General features: G+C 36.5%; 1 protein-coding gene across 3 annotated transcripts; it reads left to right on the forward strand.

Moving 5' to 3' along the window:
- Positions 1-5086: 5086 nt before the first annotated feature.
- Positions 5087-13751, forward strand: LOC113718626 (probable AMP deaminase). 3 transcript variants are annotated; one of them, XM_072072700.1, is made up of 19 exons: positions 5088-5740; positions 6474-6646; positions 7492-7705; positions 7943-8118; positions 8254-8305; positions 8441-8568; positions 8686-8865; positions 9027-9094; positions 9168-9310; positions 9770-9831; positions 10155-10268; positions 10728-10868; positions 11032-11184; positions 11637-11690; positions 11778-11888; positions 12135-12308; positions 12377-12457; positions 12987-13085; positions 13245-13751. In XM_072072700.1, exons 1-19 carry the CDS (start codon positions 5257-5259, stop codon positions 13311-13313), a joined length of 2676 nt encoding a protein of 891 aa, XP_071928801.1. In that variant the 5' UTR covers positions 5088-5256; the 3' UTR covers positions 13314-13751. The 3 variants fall into 3 exon arrangements, with proteins under 3 accessions (XP_071928803.1, XP_071928801.1, XP_071928802.1); XM_072072701.1 differs by having other exon boundaries at positions 6477-6646; XM_072072702.1 differs by lacking the exon at positions 10728-10868 and having other exon boundaries at positions 5087-5740.
- Positions 13752-13965: the final 214 nt, after the last annotated feature.

Raw genomic sequence — 13965 nt, forward strand, 5'->3', positions numbered from 1 at the left:
ATCTTCTATACACTATTCCAGCTATGTCTCTGCTCAAGAACAATCATTGAAACTTTGGTGATTTTTCCATGTTGGCATGGAACTTGTAGTTAATTTTGATGGATGGATTAAATGATTCTCCTCTTTCATTTTCTCATAGGTACGTGATCCTCCTGTCAGTGTGTATAAAGGTCATGCTATGCCGAAGGGTGTAGAGAAATATCTTCTTTCTTGTGGCCTTAAAGGTGCTCTTTATTCTTTTAAGGCTGGTGATCTAACTGAACGGCTTTTTGGTACTCTTTTGCCTTGCCATTCATATCAGGTGACCTGTGATTTCATGGTTCTGTAAAGTTTGGGATGTGCTTTCTTTTTTTGTTTCGTTGTCTTTGATGTTCCAATTACTTAAATCTTATGATTTTCATTCAAGGTGATTCACATAAACCAACAGTTTATTGAGTTATCAGATTGCATAAAGTGATGCTTGTAATATTTGCATCAGAGAAAGTTTTGCTTGTACAGTATCAACCCTTGCCATTAAGAATTATCAAAATGCAACTATCATGATGAGTGTGATATGAACTTGAGCTGTGGCTTGCTCAGCTAGATATTCTTTGCAGAACTGCCTCCAGTTTGATAGTCTGATCAGGAAGTGAAATGTGTTGTGATGTATGAACCTCATTGGTCAGGACAAAGTGTTGAGTTGTTAAGAAAACAAATTTTATCATATCAATTCTTGATTCAATAACATGTTTCAAAATCAGCAAGACTAACAGCTTTTAAATGTAATGTTTTGGAAACACTAATTAGAAGAAAAAGAAGCAAAACACGTTTTCTTTCCTTAGTTTGGTACCTTATGCTGTCTAAGTATGTACATGGTTCTTCTGTTTGGTGAACCTATTAATGTAGAAATCATCAAAGATCATCAGTAATATGTCAGGAGCTTGACTTTCGGGGAGTGTTTGTCTGTTCTTTTCTTCTGAAAGTGTTTGTCTGTTCTTTTCTTTTTTAGCTGATGTATCATGAATAAAAACTTTGATGAACCTTTTGCAACTGCTAGGTAATGTTACTAAAAATTTTGCTTGTTGAACCAACCGTCCATGAATTTGTAAAGGTGGGCTTACTTATCTGTCTAAGGTGAAATTAAATGTGCATTATAGCTCATTGTTTGAATTGCTGTGGATTTTGGTGCTTAGATAACATTGAAATGTCCTTGTTACTTTTCGCCATTTCATCAGCATCTACCTAATATCTCATTTTCTTGCAGCTCCCTTCTTCTTGTAGAGACGAAATATCCATCAAGCTTGGGCCAAAGAAGTGGCCACAGGAAGTGTTATCTTCTTTATCTGGGGTAAGTTTCAATAGCATATTATCATTAAGCTGTTGACTGGCTATACTTAATCTTTAAGATTGTCCTATCTCCTGAGTCCCATTTCCTGATGCTGTTGGACACATGAATAAGCTAAACTCACTCAACTTATTATTCCAGCAAATATTACAGATCTCTATATTCTTATTACTACTTTTATTTACACTGCATAGAACTTGTTTAATATTCTTGTATGTAGGTGCTCTCATTTTAGAAAACTGACTTATTATACTTTCCACGTTGTTCTTCTGGTAGCTAGACTGTTTTGAATTGGAGGTTATTAGTTGATCGTTTACTTCTTGTCAGCATTCTTGCACTCTAGAATTTGATGGTTCTTCAAAAGGAAATCCTGGGCAATCTGGTGCGGGAGTTGTGCTTCGAGCTGCTGATGGAAGTTGGGTAAACATCTTGCTCTATTTCAAGCATTTGGCTTCTTGATTCATGCACGCGCCTTACCTTTTCCTCTAAAGATTTGTAGGTTGCGTGAAGGTCTGGGCATAGAAACCGCTTATGCTTCTCAATATCAAGCTATAATTTTAGGGCTGCAATATGCACTGGATAAAGGGTTTAGAAGCATCCATGTTCAGGGTGACTCTGACCTTGTTTGCATGCAGGTTTGTCACACCCATGGGCATATGCTTTGGATCCGCTTTTTCCCCATTCACTCTGCAATTATTCATTTGGTGCTGACCTGCTTGGCTCTCTTCTTGTTAAATTTCTCAATTTCATATGACTTTGTTTCCTTTCTTCCATTTTCCATGTGGTCCATTTTTTGCTGCATCGTGGTTCAAAAATCTGGTTTGAAGTTCCATTCCACCAATGGTTCAAAGCAAAGAACCTTAAATTGGTAATGTCTAGAGGGTGAGTAGCATATATTTACACCAATGTTCTATGTGTCCATCTTCAGTCATGAGCTAAGGAAGGATTTAGTTTGCTCCACTCACTTGCATAAGGCTAAAGCATTGTTCTGAAAACACATTAGACTATAATGGGTCTATGCCATATTATTTGCATCTTATCAAATTCATTTTTATTCAGTTAGGCAAGTAATCCCCTGGATAAGTTTGTTTACCTTCCAATCATTTAGCACACCTTTTTCCACATTTTCTTTTCTTCCTCTTTTTCGTAATTTAATCTATAGAATCTCTTAATTATTTTCAGGAATAAGTTTGTCTGGACATAGAGCTAGTACGCACCTCGGGTCATTTGCCAGAATAGGGCTCCTGGCATCGTATTCAATAATCTATCAATGTGACCCCCTTTTTTTTTGACCATTTTTTCATGTATATACCAGGCTATGTTTCTCCCTGTAAAAATTGCTGTAAATAGAGCTGTTCTTTTAAATGTTTCATGTGGTAGACTGGTAATTTACTGATAAAAAGTTAGAAAAGTATTCTATTATAGTAGGTATAAGAGCTTGAAACATTATACTTGTGTGTAATGGGGCTGGTTATTTTGGTTTATTTCCTTTATGGGGCATTTAGGAATATGACTTTTGCTGCATGGTAGTATCTTGTTCCTAGAATAATAGTACACGGATTCGTTCTCGATTTATCTGCTCCAAAAGTTCATATTTCGACGAAATAGATTCAAGGCTTATGGAAGGTGAAAGACAAAAAGATCTCCATCTTGTGTGAGAAGGCAAAAAGTTTGAAGCATAAGTTCACGTCATTCCGGATCATTCATGTGCAAAAGGTAAGTTCATTAAGTCCGGTCTCCCTATTCCATCTCTCTCGTTTGCCATGCTAAGATTGGTAGATAAGCTTAGCTTAACTTCGAGCTATAGGTTTGGCATTTAACAACGATTCTCTTTATCTGTCCGCTAGAGAGGCAAAAAAAAAAAAAAAAAAAAAAACCGTAATATACCTTGGCCTGATATCTGGTTTATAATTTTGAAGGACTTGAACTCTGAGGCTGATAAACAGGCAAAGTTGGCTGTTAAGCTCGCTGGTTTGTCCTTCCTGCTTTGGCTTGCATCTGCATCTAGCATTGCAGATTGATCTCATTTACTTTGATTTATGTTGCTGCAGATGGTCAAATTCAAGGGGAAATTCAAAAGACAGCTTATGTCAAAGGCAATGTGCTGTGAAGAATATCACAAGAAACATAGCATGGCACGCAAGCCATCTGTGCGTTTTATCTTGGGTGTCAAATTGATTCCTGCAACGATTTAACCTACTATGTTCCACATATTAGATTAGGGCTTCCACATATTAGATTAGGGCTGGGAGGTTGGTCAGTTCATACCCTGGTGTAAGGTTGTAAGCGAGGGTTTTAGATATCAGTGTAGCACCTATCTCATTACACTTTCCTCCCGACCGAAGATGTAAGTTTTAGTGCAAGTACACTAGTTACAGAGTGCAGAAGGGGACAAGGATTAATGCCTCGGCTAATCCAACATCTTCTTGCACCGATCTCATTTTCTGGGAAGGCAGCGAATCAATTCTTGCTCCCTGTTGTAATTTCTCATTTGAGTATCGGAGCAAGAATGTAGTAATAAAATTTTTACTTTGAAACTTACATCTCATAGCAATTTTCTCTTTCATGTTTTAGATGTACTTGGAGTTTAACAGAGCTTTTTCCTGGATGAAAATGGAGGATGAGGATAAACAGAGAAAATTTTAGAATCTGAGCGGATGGGAGGAAGATTTCCATAGGCTTAATTATAGATTTGTCCCCCACAATTCGGAGTCGACAGCAATTCTTTTTTTATTTTTTTTTATTTAAAGTCTTTTTTAGCAAGGAAGGTGTGATTTTAGAATTAGGGAGGAAGAAAGGGGATTTGAATCTAATACCTATTATTAATCATTATCATTTATACATTTAACCAATGAACAACACTTTTCTCACTCCACATTTGATTTACTATTCTATTGGACAAATACGATCATGTAATTATATATTTTTTCTTATTAAGTTTCACTTATTTTTTTTCTTTTCTTATTTCTTTCTTCTTTGTAATTTTCTTCTTCATTTTTTAATGCCACCGTTGTCTCTTATTTTTCCCCTTTGATACGTGAATGTTTCAAAATAAAATTATGATTTGTTAACTTATTCTATCATTCTTAGTGTAATTTACGTAATTTTTTATTTTTACTAACAATTAAATGCATCATGAGCGTTTTAACCTCCGTGAACTATGAGCTCTTTTCATGTTTAAAATGTCTAATTTCTTAATTTATCATGCTTCAAAATGTTAGACATATATGTTATGTTGATTTAGTTGATTAAATGGAATTTTCTATTATTTTGAATGTGTTATAGTAATATCTTCTATAAGATATATATATATATATATCTATATAAGCACCAAAATTTTTTTTATCACATTCTTATTGAATTTGGTATGAATTCGGACAAATTGAACTTGCCTCAAAACCACGCTGGTTAACTAATAAGTAACTCAATATGAACTCAATAAATAGTTAGTTCAGTTAAATTACAAAAATAAAATCAATAACCTCAAATACCAAGGACTATTTGTTTTGAGGGAATGGGAGAGAAACAAAAAGAAGGGATAAAGTTTTTGATGTTTGAAATGATCTTTACAGAGAGAAAGAAAAAGATTGGAAAAGAAATGGTGGGATAAAGGTTTGATTTTTTTTTTTCTTTTCTGTTAGCCTGCTTTCCATCCAAAAGTGACCAGAAAGAGGGGTAGGATATCAAAATTAATAAAAATTTTAAAATTTTCTAAAATTATGGAGAGAAAAATAACTAAATGGATGATAGTTTCCTTTCACTCACTTTACTCTTCTTTCTTTTCTCTTCCGTTCTTCTTTCCTTTCTTCCAATTCCTTCCATCCAAACGCTGCCTAAATACAAATGCCTAAAACCCAGCACGGCAGCACACACTCACGGGCACGCACTAAAAACACACACCAGAATCCCGCCACTGCCAGCGCCAGGGAGCAATGGAGTCACCAGTACAGCTCGCGTTAGCAGCTCTATTGGGAGCCTCGGTCATGGCTATCTCCGCTTTCTACATTCATAAACGCAGTGTCGACCAAGTCCTCGACCGTCTTATTAAGCTCCGCCGCAAACATCTGCCCTCCTCCACCCTCAGAAACCACTACAACTGCCATATCGTCTCCGACGCCGATGAAGAAGATGCTGATTACTCGGCTGCTGCATATAGTGAGGAATGCATTAATAGAGGTAGGCGGGATAAGTTATCGACATCATTTGACAATATCGATGGAATTATTGGGGATGGTGTGGAGGAGGAGGAAAAAGCGCGGGTTGGACTTTATAGAGTTTGGTCGTCGATGCCGAATGTGAGAACATCCAATGAGTGGATTGATGAGGAGGAGAAGAAAGCTTTGTCAAATTTATTGGATCATAATCTTGATATTATTTCATCTGACTTGCCTCCTCTTCGAACTCAGCAGAGAGATGGTATTTTTTCTGCATTTACAAATCAAAATAGTTTCTTCCTCTTTTTAGTGTAAGTTTATGAATTAGAAATGCGTTTATGTCAGTATTTTTTTGTTGTATGCTTGGTTAATTAACTGTGCATAGAATGTGGATAGGCTATCTTGAACTAATCCTGAGATAATCAATATTTTAACCTTTAAACCTATATTTGACTTTAGATCAGCGAAAGTTAATCATCATGGAATCAAAGATGGCTGAATTATCCAATCACAAATTGTAAGTCAGAGATGATTTGTATGTGAGGGGTTATTTCGTTAAATTTTAAAATCTTTAACTGAAAGTTAAATAAATTGGTAGTTTTATCGATTTTGCTGGAAGTTTTAATGATTTTGCCACCTGTAACTCCTAAACTCCGCTGCCATTACTATGACATGTATTTCATTCTTTTCAACATGGAGATAGTATTGATAATAGTTTTGATCACGAGAGCTCTGAACGAAAAGATGAGGATAGGAGGATATGCTAAGTAAAATGGTGAATCTTTACTAATGCAGTACAATTTTGAGGACCGAAAGCATTTTGGTTGTTTTCTGAGGGACCTGAAACAGCAGATGAGGAGCTTGATGATAGGGTTCTTTGATTAATTGATTCTGTTGTCCCTGGTCTGATGTTGATTTTTGAAGATGACAAAAATCTATGTTAACAGAAAAATATATAACAAAAGATCACTTCAAGTATCTCATTTTCTCTTTAGCAGGAGATGATCAATATGTTGACCACTTGGGCCCACAGCTTATGGTAGGATCAATTGGTCGTTTAGTTACTCCAAGATCATCTGCTGGTTATACTGTTGATAGTGCAGGAGATTCTGATGAGGAAGAAACTGAGCGTACAACTATGGGTGCCACTCTTTTGTCTTACAACAAGGTAAGAGTTGTGTAATTTTTATTTCTAAAGAGTTGTGACGTGTACAGTTGATGGCTTTGACCAAGAGAAAGTCTTTTTGATCATTTAAAACATCTTCAAGCATAGCTCTAACAAAATTTTTCATCAACATGTTCTGGTCTATTTCAATGGCCTTTAGAGTTAAAGAAAAATGAACACCTCTCTACCCAAATATTGATATTCAGTTCTGGTGTTTAATTATTTTTTTATACTTTTGGGAAAATGCTTTGTGTTTCCTGGCCCTTTTTTGTGAGATAATGCTTCATACTTTTGATACTTTTGCAACAATTTAAGTATAAGAGTCATCAATGCTATTGAAAATTCTGGACCAAACCAAAATATGCTTGTCAGGTTAATACCTCAATTGTGATTAGTTTAGGTTTTTATGCATTGCTCTTGCTGATTGAAAAAAGTAACGTTGGAATTTGTAAAGGGCTTAGGAGTTATGAAGGTAATGGCTTCTTGCTGGTTTTAAGTATATCATTTACTATCTACCTTATGTAATCTGCAGCTGTTTTGGAGATGCAATCGTGTAACTTGTCTAATGAGAATTTGCTGATTTAGTCACTTCTTCTGTTCTCATTTGCAGGAGTAAAAGGACTTTATTTGTTGACAACATATTTGTCTTTCCCATTAAAATATCCCCATATCAATTTGCCATCTGTCATCTTGTATTTCTTTATCAAATGGCATAGATAAGCATTTGTAGAAATGTTTCCTTGCCTGAGCCTGAAGCCAGGTTACATTTTTGGGTAATTCTAGAGGAATTAAAGGGAAAAATTTTAGTGGTAAAGTTACTAGTGCGTTTTTCATCAATTCATCTGCAGGAAATAAATATTAATATCCCAAATCTACACATGGCTCCATCAAATGCTGAAAATGCCAACTACATCCAAGCTCAACGATGCAAAGAAATCGCACATGAATCAAAAGCTAATGGAAATGATGAGGATGCAAAGGTTGAAAAGGCTTCAATGCACACAATGAGAAGTTCTTGCACCAGTACTAGCAAATATTTACCTGTGAGGGCTACAGTTCATGGTATTCTCAACTCCTCATCCTGGTAATCTCAAATGTTTTAGTGGCTTTTAGGTGCCCTCCTACTTAACTTGCCACCCTACCAATAATAGTTTGTAGACGGCATTATGTCTTTTCACTAAAATAGTGGTAGTTTTAGTTTTTGCTAAGAAATCTAATTGTATAGTAGGATTGTGTTTGTCAATGGGGTTTTAAGTTCCATATTCTTTCTCTGATGCTTGCTAAAAATATGAAATTCAGAATCACTGAACATTGAAGAGGAAGAAGTACTGAAGATGATTCGGGAATGTTTAGATTTGAGGGAAAAATATGTTTTCAGGGAAAAAGTTCCTCCATGGACTAAAGTAGTCCAGGAATCTGCCACATCAGATGTAAAACAGAATCCATTTAACTCTGCTCCCGTTGAAGCCACTGCAGTGAGTCATATCGCTTTATGTGTTAATTGTCATTGGGCTTTTAGGTTATGCATCTAGAGTTACATGGATGAAACCATTTGTTTTTGCTCAAACTCGATAACTTTTGACTGATGTTCTGTTTCTATTTGAGATCAGCACCACTTTAAAATGGAAGATGGAGTTGTACATGTCTATGCCAATGAAAGTGGTAAGTTGAGGCTGCAATGGAGAATAGTGATGATTGAAGACAACAACTATGAAGAAATTTTGTTGATTACTTTTTTTTTTTGGCGTCTTGCATGATGACATCTAATAAATCTTCTAAATGTGCCGAACTCTCTAGATACTGAAGACCTTTTCCCTGTTGCAAATGCAACATCATTTTTCACTGATATGCATCATATCTTGAAAGTGATGTCTGTTGGAAATGTTCGCTCTGCATGCCATCATCGATTGCGGTTCCTTGAGGAGGTAGCGGAATCTCTGGTCTCTTCATCTGTATTCCCATGCCCAGCACCTTTCGTATTGTCTCCTGCTTGTGCTCAGCTGTTGTATCCTGTTTGTTCCTGACTTCTGAATGTTTTACAGAAATTCCGTCTTCACCTACTAGTAAATGCTGATAGGGAATTTCTGGCTCAAAAGAGTGCTCCTCATCGTGATCTATATAATATCAGAAAAGTTGATACTCATGTACATCATTCTGCTTGTATGAACCAGAAGCATCTTCTCCGGTTCATCAAATCAAAATTAAAAAAAGAACCAGATGAGGTAGAGCATAAGTTTCCCTGTGCATTTAGTTTCTTTGTGCATTCTTTCAGTATGGTTTCTTCAATTGAACAACTTTTTTGTGTCAGGGCTTTTATTGCAAATGCACTTTCCGTGTATCTGTTTGATGATCTCTAATCATACAATTGCCTATTGTTATACAGGTTGTCATATTCCGTGATGGACAGTATCTTACTTTGAAGGAAGTCTTTGAGAGTTTGGACTTGACAGGGTCTGCCTAAATTTTGAATATTAATGCCAGATTTTTTTTCCTTTACTGCATTTTACACAGGTTTGTTCTGCAGGTATGACCTTAACGTTGATTTGCTAGATGTGCATGCTGATAAGAGTACCTTCCATCGCTTTGACAAATTCAATCTCAAGTATAATCCTTGCGGGCAAAGCAGACTCAGGGAGATCTTTCTAAAGCAGGACAATCTCATCCAAGGTGTGATATACGAGGACCTTTCTTTGGCTGGATTAGGATTGCTCTTGTAAAACAAATGCTGCTGTGGTTTCCTAAAAATGATACGAAACTTTAATGGCCATGTCAAAATCATTGTACATAATTGAAATGACTGTTGTTGGTTATCCATCTATGTAGTTTGATTCCTTCTATATTTTTTCATTTCAATATTTTTTCTTGAAGCTTTTTATCATTTAAGAGTGAGGGAGTAATGCCTAGAGACCTCTGGAGCTTCAGACAGAAATATAAATTCTTGTGCAGTGCCTAGCTAGATGATGCTTCTCTTTTGCAAGAAAAGAAAAACTTGAAGAATTTATTGCCTAGCACTTTAGTTCCTCACAACTGTCTAACCTCCTTCAGGCATGTATTATTGAATGTGCCACTCTGATTTGAGAACTAGTTACAAGATTATTCTAGGGTTTTATCATTTTGTGATGTCAGGGCGTTTTCTGGCTGAAGTAACAAAGGAAGTGTTATCGGATCTTGAAGCTAGTAAATACCAGGTAGAGCCATCTAATCTTTCAACATTCGCATACATCAGGACTTTTGCATCTGTTGTTCTTATGTGGTGTATAGGAGTTTTCTCTTTTGAAATTTCTAAAGCTTCACCACCATAAATCTGATATCTTTTCCCTTGGTTTTTTGGGCTTTTAGCTAAACATGTGTACGGGAAAAACAATAGTTCTCATTTCTATTTGGATTGGATTATATGATAATTCCCTTGCGCCTTGTTCGTATGGTTGAGCTATGGAAAGGCATTCCTCTTCTGCCTAATGGAGGGTGCAACGTTAAATTTCTCTTTTTTTGTTTGTCTATTCCTTTTCAGATGGCTGAGTACCGAATTTCAATCTATGGAAGGAAACAAAGTGAATGGGATCAGCTTGCAAGTTGGTTTGTTAACAATGCACTATATAGTGAAAATGCTGTGTGGTTAATTCAGGTATTGTGATGTTCCTCTGATGTGCTTCTAGTCCTTCATTGGCATTGTAGCTTCATGTCGTTGATGTTCTTAACTTGACAGGGTTTCTAATTTTGTTTGCTTGAAGAGGAAGCTTTATGTGTAATTGAGCTGTTTGTAGTTGCAAAACTAGAATTACATGGAATGATCTACAGGATTAGTGGGATCACCTGAAACCTTCAATTATATAATTCATAGCACAGGAAATAACTGAACAAGTTCTTAATCATTCTTAACAAGCCTGCTCTGGTTTTATCATGGTGCTTTCCTTCGGACAGAACATAGTTCGATTTGCAATTCATTTGTGAGAAATTACTTAGAAATAGTTGTCTACTATTCATGTTGCTTCCATTCATGTAAGTTTTTTATCAGTGTATATTTTCTCAAGTTTTTGGGCCTTGTTTCTTTTGGTTGACAAATTTCTAAGTGCACTATTTGCAGCTTCCACGGCTGTACAACGTCTACCGGAGTATGGGCACTGTTACATCCTTCCAGACCATATTAGATAACGTATTCATACCACTTTTTGAAGTTACTGTCGACCCACGTTCTCACCCTCATTTACATCTGTTCCTAATGCAGGTCCTCACTCACTCCTAAAAATGTGGCATAGTTTTCATCTCTTTGTGCTGATACTTCCAACATTTCTTTAAACGATCTTCATGTTTGGTCAACGTTTATTGTTGATATATTATCCTTTTCTTTCCTCTCTTGTACAAATGCCTAATGTTCTTTCTTGGCCCAGGTTGTAGGATTTGACATTGTAGATGATGAAAGTAAACCAGAGAGGCGCCCGACCAAACACATGCCTAAGCCAGCTGAATGGACTAATGAATTCAACCCTGCCTTCTCTTATTATGCCTATTACTGCTATGCAAACTTGTATACACTGAATAAGGTGAGAACATTTTTGCTAATGAGTTTATACAGCTCATAGCACTATCTGAACTTCTATCAGCTAGAAGCTAATGAATGATTATTTCATCTCTTATGCGTGTGGTTAATGTAATTGGGTGCTCGTCCAGAAAACATAGCGGAAAAGGGTCAAGTGAGATTATCTTGCAAGAGTGTAAATATTGAGGTGAAGATGTTTATTTCATATGCCAAAATGGCACCTAAAACCTAATACACTATTGCAAAAGTCAGAGTCAATTGAAGCTGATAGTAGATTGGTCTCTTTCTTTCTAGAATATGTATAACCATCTTCAAATACCTTCCTCATATTGTTTTTCATCTCTCTCTCTCTCTCTCTCTCTCTCTCTCTCTCAGAGAGGAATGGAGCATAACTTTTGCTTCATTGACGACATATTTGTCTTAAGTTTAAGCTTATCATGTCTTCTTCATTTTCAGCTTCGGGAATCGAAAGGACTGCCGACAATTAGGTTCCGCCCTCACTGTGGGGAGGTTGTTTTCTTATTTCCCATAATCCTATCCTATCTTTACCTGCTACAAGATTTGTGATTTGCTATTTAAATGTGTATATTTTCACAGGCAGGTGAGATAGACCATTTAGCTGCTGGGTTTCTTTTATGCCACAATATTTCTCATGGGATCAATTTGAGGAAATCGCCTGTCCTGCAGTACCTGTACTACCTTGCGCAGGTCTGTCACATGCTAGGATTGCACAATTATGTAGTCTCCATGCACAAAAGGCCATGTCTAGAAAGCATAATCAGTTTTCTAGATTGCAGACAAAGTTGCTTTGCAATTTTCTTTAAAACGGGTTCACCCTATGCTATCTAGATATCTCTAGTGTTTTGATAGGAAGAGTAAAACCCATACTACCTTTATTTAGTTAATTTGTCATGTGAATGGTGTAATGTAGTTTGCTACTCATGATTTTTGCAGATTGGTTTGGCAATGTCTCCACTTAGCAATAATTCACTTTTCCTTGACTATCATCGCAACCCATTTCCTGTGTTCTTCCAGCGAGGTTTAAATGTCTCACTGTCAACTGACGATCCTCTGCAAATCCATTTGACCAAAGAGCCACTTGTGGAAGAATACAGTGTTGCTGCAAAGGTTTTTGAATTTTATCTTTATCATTGTCCCATCAAGGTCATATAAATCACATAATTATTCTCCCTCAGGTGTGGAAGCTCAGTTCATGTGACCTGTGTGAGATAGCTAGAAATTCTGTTTATCAATCTGGATTCTCACATGTTGCAAAGGTAAGCAATTTCAGAATGCAGCGGTATCAGTGTTTTTGTCGTTGGTTAACAATCACATATAGGTTAACAGCATTTTAATTACACCATGGATCTTGAATGAAGATCCTTTATGCTTGTTAACTGATGTGGCTTAGTCAGCTAATTATAGATTGTTGAAATTGGTATCTAATTGACAATAATCCTATTCTCTACAATGCGCAGCAGAAAACTTGTTGTATGAGCATTTAGTACACCTTACCTTCCACATTTACTTCCATCACAGTAACCTTTCTGCATGCAATTTGCATGAACTCAAACATTAGTTGACAGGAGGGAAATGAAACTCTTAATTCTAAACTTGTAATGCAATTGCTCATTCTTTTGTTCGTGGAGCATTTGAAGTTTCCTTTTTGCACGGGATTCCTATCATAGTCAATTAGAAGCTGTCACTAGAGTTGTTGCTGTTTGATCAAGTCTTTGAATTTCAATTGTTCCTAAAAATCATGAACAAGGCAAGATCGCATTGACTAGATTCTTGTCTTGGTTTTAGTTGCATTGGCTTGGAAGTCAGTATTTCAGAAGAGGCCCTGAAGCAAATGACATTCACAAGACAAACGTGCCAAATATAAGGATTTCCTTTAGATATGAGGTAAGATTTGACACCCTCATTGCTTGTGGTCTCCGGTCAGTGAAGAATGGATCTACCATGCGCAACTTTTGCTTCCGGGACCATGACTTTAGATGTACCTCATATGACTTACATTTACTTGCCTTCATGTGTCGAATTACTCACCTGGATCTCTTACAGACCTGGGAGGAGGAGATGCAGCACGTCTATGCACGAAAAGCCAAACTTCCCAGAGACATTGAACACTGAAAGAAATTTTAAGACTGGCTATGGGGGAAACCAGCAATGTGTTCTCAGTGACTGCGTCCTTGCTACTTGCTGCAAGGATAGTCTTCGAACACTACTGACACTTTTTCCTATGCATCACCCATATAGGGAAAAAATGAAGATGGCCCAGAAGAAATCCCAGTGTTGCAATAAAAAATGGAGCCCGTTAGTGACCTAGCACGGCCTAAATCTCATTGCTTGAATTCAGCTTACCAACAGAGTTGAGATGTGAGGATTATGACAGCAATGCTAGTTGCTACTGTGATTGTCTATACTGGATGTGCGACTTCAGATTCTGCTGTTCTCCCATTCTTTTGACAATCAAGAACTGAACTGAACTGAACTGTTATTGGCCTCGATTGGTCAGGAAAAAAGTTGCATGGCTCAATAATATTACAAAATGTTCATCGATTTTTAACATACATGGGACTTGCAACAAATTATACAATTAATTTTCTTTAATAATATAATATATAATATAAAGTGAGTGTTATTATCTCACGCATTATAAATCCATTTTTGCAACGCTACTTTTCTTCATTATAGATAGCCACTGATGGGAACCTTCTTCACCTAAAGTTTTTTGAGCAGATTGCTTGAATTACAATAAAAGAATTAATAGATCGAAACCCAA

Source organism: Coffea arabica, chromosome 11e (assembly GCF_036785885.1).
Source record: "Coffea arabica cultivar ET-39 chromosome 11e, Coffea Arabica ET-39 HiFi, whole genome shotgun sequence".
Classification (NCBI taxonomy): Eukaryota; Viridiplantae; Streptophyta; class Magnoliopsida; order Gentianales; family Rubiaceae; genus Coffea; species Coffea arabica.

Excerpts from the sequence above, each read along its gene's own strand:
- LOC113718626 (XM_072072700.1), top strand. The coding sequence starts at position 5,257 with ATGGAGTCACCAGTACAGCTCGCGTTAGCAGCTCTATTGGGAGCCTCG. Across the intron at positions 10,269-10,727 it reads ATGCTGTGTGGTTAATTCAG|CTTCCACGGCTGTACAACGT; the intron begins GTATTGTGATGT and ends CACTATTTGCAG. Across the intron at positions 12,458-12,986 it reads GATTCTCACATGTTGCAAAG|TTGCATTGGCTTGGAAGTCA; the intron begins GTAAGCAATTTC and ends TCTTGGTTTTAG.